Here is an 8,166-nt window from a genome sequence, read left to right as displayed (position 1 = left end):
ATATAATTTACAATAAATATAGGTAATGCTTATTGATACAAAATATGATACAATTAACAAATACACTCGGCTAATATAATATACTAACTGTGACACCTCTAATTTACCCACATTGCTCATAATAGTCTTAGGGCCGATTTTTCAATCCTTGGTTAAAATTTATCCGTCCAATAAAGTATTACACGAACATTTTAAAATGTTACCTCTAAACTGTCAAATACGGACAATCAGAATTGATTAGAATACATTTTTGAAATGGTAATACGTTATTCGATGAATAAGTTTTAACCAACGATTGAAAAATCAGCCCTTAGTGTGAACTGTGATATAACTAGTCCTCGATGAATTGACTATTTGACAGTGAAATAATTTTTCAAATCGGACCGTAGGTCCTAAGATTAGCGCTTTCAGACAAACAAGCACACTCTTCAGCTTAATAACACCAAAGTAATATGAGTAGAGATGCTAATAGTACTAAGTACTATTATTAAAGTTATTATCTCATTGCTTAGTGCTTAAAGTTTTAAGAAATGTAGCTGCGTGTCGCCGCGAAGGGACGCACTGACCAAACGCTTCTAGAAGTAATGGCTCCTGTTGAACTGCTTGTCTGTAAATTATAAGATTTTAAAAATAATATCTAGAAAAAGCCTACTTGGCTATATTTTTATTCATAGTATTATGCGTTTACTACTGTTATAAAAAAATAACGTGTATATAAGAGAAATTACTGTTTAGATCTCAATATTTTGAAGTTTGATTTTTAATAGAAATTCAAAAGGAAGATCAACAATTTATTTTAATTCCTAAACATATTTACATTATGTATGTATATTTTTTTTCGTATCTCTATGTGTTTCTCTATAATATATTGATGATTAGGAGTAACTAAGGTTTAGTTAAATCATTTTTGCCAGCATGCGCTCTATATTCTCTACAATGTAGAGTCACTTTGTAAACTCTACAGATTATTTTATTCACGTTTTTATGAAAAAATACGTTGAAAACCTTACCTATAATCATCCAAAGACACTTTTCCATCTTTGTCAATATCCAGTTTACGAAGAACCAGCTCAACTAAATCTCTTACTCCTTCATCCGGATCTTCATCCCCTGGTTGCTTCAATAATGAATTTCTGCAAGTGCCAATAATTGAAATAGTACTGGTAATAACAGAATGTTTCTTGCTCTTTACGAAAATATAGCCGCGCGTATATGTCTCCTGAAATATTTTTCGGATAACATACCTACTCGCAATTTCTTTACCTATTAGTGGAGTCAACCCCTTTTGTCAGCAACTACCGTGCCACACGTTAATCTGAGTTTGTAATTTTTTGTAAATCAGTTGCTATTTATTTTTAAGAATCTTAATTCTCATTTATAGGTGGTTTTCGTTTGTTTTAATAGATCACATAGTAATAACAACCACACATTGATATACATTAACATAACGTAACGTAAGTTTTATTTATGAATCATGTAAAAACTAATTAGCCCATTAGAATTTTATTCAAGAAGATAGCAAAACTCAAGTGTTAATAATTCACCAAACACTTACTTTAAAAGTACAAACATTTCGTCCCTAGTGATATAACCATCAGCGTTCAAGTCATACACGTTAAAACAATAGACTTTCTTCTCCTCAGTATTGCCTCGTAATAACACGCTTAGCCCCTTGGCCCACGCTTCAAACTTCAATGCCCCTTCGCCCCCGTTCACCCCACGGTCCCAGGAACTCCAGATTCGATCTAGAACTATTTCTTCTGTGACTAGATCAAATGTGTTATGCATAACGTCTCGAAACGTGCTTTGATCGATGCCCTGAAAATTATCGAGTAGATAGGTACTCCTGTGTAATAAGAGGTTAAAACACCTATTGCACGACTCATGATGCGTAGCATCAGAGAGTGCTTTACGATCGAAAAATTTTTTTCGCCTCATTTTTGCAGCTATTCTTATTATTATAGCCTTGTTAGTTCACGGAATCAAGATATTTTGCATACTATTGTCGAGATAATTTAATGGAGATTAATCCCATACTTTTTAAAAATTGATTTACCTACTTCAATAGAATTGGAAAAAAACACCGAAATAGGTCAAAAAATTTTCCTGTCCGTCATGTGTGAAACCTGAAAACACTCTATAACTTGTGAAAAAATCCATCATTTGAGTTAATTTTTTTTTTTTTTATATTCTAATCGACGATTGTAGGTCACTGAATGCGAATGATTAATTAATTCAGTGTCGTTTAATTGCAATTAATAAAAACGAAAACTACAATAAGTTTTTTTTTTATATTTCATAATTAAATGAGCATTATGAGTCGTGCACTTTTGGATTTTCCAAACTTTTTTTATATTAATAATAATTAAGGTAACGTTGGAAAGTAAAAGAAAATATAATATGTATGTTTAAAGAAAAAATGTGGCTGTGATGTACAAAATATGGAATTTGTAAAATATTACAATCAAAACTAAGCTAAAATAATTAAAAAGCTCTATGAAAATAATGCCTAATTTCAGTTAAAGATAGAGTTAATGTTCGAGAGGGAAATAGTTATTATCGCGATAATAAGATAGAGGGGGAAATTTTGCCTGAAAAAGACGCATCAACATTCGAAGTAGCAACCACTAAACTAGAGCAGCTGTCTATAATAACCACAGTTTTCTACCAATACGCTGTGTCATTTACCAACATTGTGGTCTGAAATGCGTCCCATTTCCCGGTAATTGGTCACGAATATATAACCAAAATAACGTTCCGATGGCGATATATTCCAGTCGCGTGATACAATATGACATGTACGACGTTTTGTATTGCTAATAAAGGTTTTTGTTATGGCAAATAAAACTTGTGAAGGCCTTGATAGTTTAACTATCTTTTTACCCGACTACGGCAAAGCAAAAGGATTCCCTATCTACCTATCTACCGTAGCACTTTGACAACGTGTGACTGCGGTTTTCCAAACATGAAAATTTATCTCTACATGATCTCTACATAGTGGAATATTGCATACTTCAGAATAGTATTGTATGACATTATTGTCAATAATTTACAACGAAGGCATCTTGGTAGAGTCTACTGTGTCCATTTACTTGCAACTAAGTTCAGTTCAGTATTCTGAAAATCTTGTTTTATACTTTTTCATCGCCGTTTTTTGTCGTAGTTGGGTTTTAGTTTTTTTTACTTTTTATTATCTACAATAAATACGAGCGTAAATGCAAGCAAATGCGAGAAATAAAATTATAACTTTCTTAAATTATAGGAAACATTTCTGTGATTACTGATACCGATAACCAGGTAGGTATAATTCCCAATTCTGTTGCGTTACAATCACTTACAATACGTTTTATCATGGAGAGTAAACCACAACTTAGCCACGCATATTTAACAGTTACCCATTATTATTTTTATCGAGACCGCGTATTATTATGGAGCCTATATAATTTAATATGCATGCTAAATTAAAAAATCAATGAAACTTCGTATCTATATTTCAACTATATTATTTCGTTCTCATAAAAAAAACAGTAGAAAACCATTAAATAGATAAACTTACATCAATTTTAGCGACAGGTTGTCCAATGATACTCGGAGGTGCCGCCGCCTGCGCAGCTGTCACCAACCGGCGGTACATCGTGAAGAGGGCTTCCAATTCATTTCTATACATTTACTAATTGTTTATAATAAATATTAGACTACATGGAAATAACTTGTTCTACTTTCTGTCCTCTTTATTTAATTAAAATAAAACAGTTGTAGATAGGTACAGAGACATTCACAAGTCTCTTGTTCATGCAACCTCGAGTGTTGGTCCCCATAATTATTTATCTTACCTTTATTTTATAATATCTAGTTACACTCGAAAATTCAAAATACTTAAAAAGAGACACGAGTCTATTAAAGCAGTAATACCTGCTTAAAACAGACCTCCTTTGAGTTTGAGTTTGAGTTTGAGTTTGAATGTCTGGTAAAATAAATTTTTTTAGAAATTATTCCAATATAAGTCGACTAATTAAAAGTATTATTTTAAACAATTCTATGTGGAATTTGACAGGATATAAAAATAAAATAGGAGATTTTAAAATATCCTAAATAAACTTTACTTAATTAAGTTTATCTTCTGCCATATTGAAACTACTTAATTTAAGTTGCCGCTAAGTCTACGCAAAACCTATATTTTTTATTTTCCAATAAAATAACTCACTTGCTAAAATGTGTGCTTCGAAACAACATATCAAGAGTTTTTTCTTTCAATTTACGATGAGGCATTATATTACAGGTATTATAAATTATTACAGAAACACGTCCGCTCTTAAGGAGGGTCTATATTCAACTGTTATGGGGTAAACAGTGAACGAAAATCTACGAATAGGCTGGTTCATTCATAACGATAGGAAATTTCGATCTGGTACCAAGTCGTGCGTATATAGTGGTACAATAGTTGACCTGATTTATATGGTAAATAGGATAGCGGAAACTATGAACAAGGATGGTTATATTATTTTGTGCTGGTACTGGATGTGAAGGTTTATTTCTAGAGAATTAAAATAAGGTTATTTTTTAATCAGGTTCGGTATTTCGTCTTCTTATAACGGGAACTCATTTAATCTACAGTCAAAAATCTTAGTTTAAAATTGACTGAATTACAGCTTTACTGCAGTCAAACTTTAAATCACTACTTAATTCACTTTTCTTAACAGAAGTAATAGTGTCTTTTGCAACCATATTTAGACAGGCTATGCAACCAGGTATCCGTAATATTTCTACGCTTAAAATAATACCAATGCCTAATAGACGCAAATTCTACAACAAGGTCATTGTTGTAGAATTTGCGACTAGTGCGTCGGTTCAAAAAAAGGGGGGGGTAACGTAGAATCTTACCTATTAAATCTCGTGGTCCGCAACAGTACATCTAGGCTCGCTTTAGGTATCTTGTTCACAGGTATCACGGGTTTGGTCTTCCTCTTTATTGGAGACGCGCTCCGGTCCACTGCAGCGCGCCCAGCTTTGAGGAACATGTGAACTCCCTTGAGGGCGATAGCGCTGGCCGCCATGCTGATTTGTTTTTGTTTTTTGTCTGTCATTATCTGTGGATATCTATCTAATAAATAACACACAATTTCTATTTTTGTGCGAGTGTTTACCTAGTTTAGGCACCTGTGAACTTATAATTAATTATTTGTACTGAAATAAATGCAGAAAGTTAGATAGATAATACAATAGATGCCTCAAATATAAATAAAAGAGAATCGCTGAAAGTAGAGTTTTTCGTACAAAATATGCCTACCTAAACGTCATCATTTTGGAGTGCCCGTATGCCCCAATCCGTCTTAAACCTTCGTTAAAAGTAAATTCTTTTGCCTATTCAAGGTTTTTAAAACTGAACATTTTAAGAAAAATATTCAATTACAATTAAAAGCAAACAAAACAAAACATAATAGAAACAGTTAACTATTAATTATTTTGCAGACAAGTATTTTTTTAGCGTGAAACCAAAAAGATCCCCTATGTGGTTTATTCTTAGTGCACATTGTATTCTAGATTCCCAAGGCCTTTAATCAGGCAATTACCTAGGCAATCTAGCAAGTTAGAACAATTTCGTTGTTCAATTAAGCTGGGTAGTTATCGCCTGTGATGGTGGTGCGAGGTACCATCAGTGAACCGGGGTAAGACGGGTATTGACTTAATGATAAACTATAGATGTGCCATAGTAAGAACTCATAGATAATCCATACTAATATTATAAATGCGAAAGTAACTCTGTCTGTCTGTCTGTTACTCAATCACGCCTTAACTACTGAACCAATTTGCATGAAATTTGGTATAGAGATATTTTGATACCCGAGAAAGGACATAGGATAGGTTTTACCCCGGAAATCCTACGGGAACGGGTTTTTCTTTGAAAACGCGGGCGAAGCCGCGGGCGGAAAGCTAGTTAATGTATAAATGATTACCTCATATTGGGTTTTTCCAGATTAACCCGAGAGCAAAACACAAAATAGGTATAGGTAGCTTTAGCTTATTTTACCCGGCAAAGCAGATATTTCTCGTGGTAAAATAATTTTAAAAATAATAGTAGCTTTGGAGTTAAATCGTAACAAACAAAATTGATGGATGTTTAATTTTTAATTAATAAAAAGATTAAGTATAGAAATTCAGGAGTATGATTGGATTGGTTAATAACATCGTTAGGTACTGCACCGAAAAACACGTTTCCAGTCCGCAGATTCTGATTTAAACTTTACTTATTTACAAAGTATAAGTTTATTTCATGAATTTAAAGCATTTTATAAACTACAAAGAAGTATTAGCTGTTAAAACATTGTTTATGTAGAAACCTTGTAGAAACTATTTTGGAGACGTTTAGTAAAGTTTAACAAAACAATTTATTTATGCCATTTGTCAAACGTTACACGCAATAGAAACATGCGATTTAACAATGTTTTTAGACGATCATTAAAAACTAATTTCGCAACTGCTAGAACAACTATTAAATAATATCAAACCGTATTATTAAGCTATTGCATAGCTTCTATCGCGGGCCTTCAGCGCGGGGACCGAATCCAGAAATTCCGTAACGAAAAAACCTCACGCTCCCCACTCCGACGGGCACGGAGGTGTGGCTTGAAGGCATAGCATGCAATAGCTTTACCGCGGCAGTCCCCGAGTGCCACACGTCTTTTTTATCTATATTATATAGGTATAGTCCTATCCTATCCTACAAATAACTTATTATAGGTAAATGTAAGTTGTAACATTTACAGTAAAGATAGAGAATGTCAGAATAATTACGATTTTAATTCACATGTAATTGTTTTAACATGGTTTTAACACATATAACTAGATACCTACGTGAAAAGTTCGTTGACTCTTGTGGATTATACATATTTTCCCTCTATTTACGTATATGATTTCCATGTTATGAGTTCTGAAGCTCATGCATAAAAAGCTATATTCGCCATCACACGGTAGAGACAGTCACGCGAATTAGTATGTTCATATTTTAGACTATAATAATAAAAGACAGTGAAACAATAATATAACAATTAAAATATAATTTAATACCACTTATAAACAAAACCAAAACCTTTATCTAGGTATTACAGAATTGTTTGAAACTAGCTGACCCACGCAACCGATAACTATAGTTCTGTGAACACTGCACGCAACTTTGTCTGCACTGAGCAGTCTTCTCTCAAAAGCAATATTTTCTCATTTGCAAGACCAAGAGAAGTTTTAGCGTGATGTTTTATAGCCTTCTAAAAAACAATGAACACAAAAACAAAATTTAAATATTATTTAAAATTTGGCAATGTATAAAATAATTAAAACGTAAATCATTTAAAAAACACCTTATAAAATGGGAGCTATTTGTATCATTCGTAGTCGTTCATAAACGCTCCTAGGGTCAAATAAAGAACATTCAAATCATATACTCCGTAATTGCTCGAAGCATTTTACAGGCTTTCATAAAAACCCCTCTAAAAACATCTGTATGATGCCAATTTAGTTTACAATTTAATAACAATATCATTTATTTAGTAGGTAAGTATTTACCATTCACATTTTATTTTTTATGACATTGTTTTAAAGATTTTACCTAACTAAATGCCTAGTTAGGTACTTTTTTTATATTTTTTAAATATAATCTCATATCTATGGTTGATAAAGGGAATAATATCTCAAGTACATAATATCGATGTGTTATTATTTTAGACACAGGCATAACTCCTAGGTAGATTGTAAGTAGGAGAGGTAATAGTACATGGTATTACTGCAAACTCGCGCAGTGTGAAGTTTTATCGATAAAACCAAATTCAAAGCAAAATCACAATACACATTACACATGTAAACTACTTACAATATTGTGCTAGTGTTCCTTCTCAAACATATATAGGTATATGAGCTATAGAGGTAATTTATGACGCGTAAGGGCGCGTATTCACAATTTCTATTTGCGTAAGTTTTTCGTTGCTTAGTAACTATTTGTTAATGTAACATTCTTGAAGCCGAGATCAGAGTAGAATAATAATCAATAGCGTTATGCATCGATCTAATGTTAAATGCTCATTTAAAATTATTTAGCATACAGACCTACTTACTTAGGTATAAATCGAGATCATAACACCTCATTAATATATTAACTGCCAATCTAAGCTACCAATA

General features: G+C 32.5%; 1 protein-coding gene across 2 annotated transcripts; it reads right to left on the bottom strand.

Moving 5' to 3' along the window:
• On the bottom strand, positions 1-7,937 carry LOC149488072 (calaxin-like). Of its 2 annotated transcripts, XM_089696825.1 has the most exons (6): positions 7,862-7,937; positions 4,882-5,087; positions 3,557-3,659; positions 1,556-1,818; positions 1,011-1,133; positions 1-607 (listed from the first exon to the last, which is right to left on the bottom strand). In XM_089696825.1, exons 2-6 carry the CDS (start codon positions 5,082-5,084, stop codon positions 502-504), a joined length of 798 nt encoding a protein of 265 aa, XP_089552951.1. In that variant the 5' UTR covers positions 5,085-5,087; positions 7,862-7,937; the 3' UTR covers positions 1-501. The 2 variants fall into 2 exon arrangements, with proteins under 2 accessions (XP_089552951.1, XP_089552952.1); XM_089696826.1 differs by lacking the exons at positions 4,882-5,087; positions 7,862-7,937 and adding an exon at positions 4,205-4,316.
• Positions 7,938-8,166: the final 229 nt, after the last annotated feature.

This window comes from Colias philodice, chromosome 6 (assembly GCF_061535455.1).
Source record: "Colias philodice isolate Cphi_HAF_F1 chromosome 6, ilColPhil1 Martin Lab GWU primary, whole genome shotgun sequence".
NCBI lineage: Eukaryota > Metazoa > Arthropoda > Insecta > Lepidoptera > Pieridae > Colias > Colias philodice.
The sequence above is the reverse complement of the archived record's forward strand: the minus strand, read 5'-3'. Positions and strand labels throughout refer to the sequence as shown.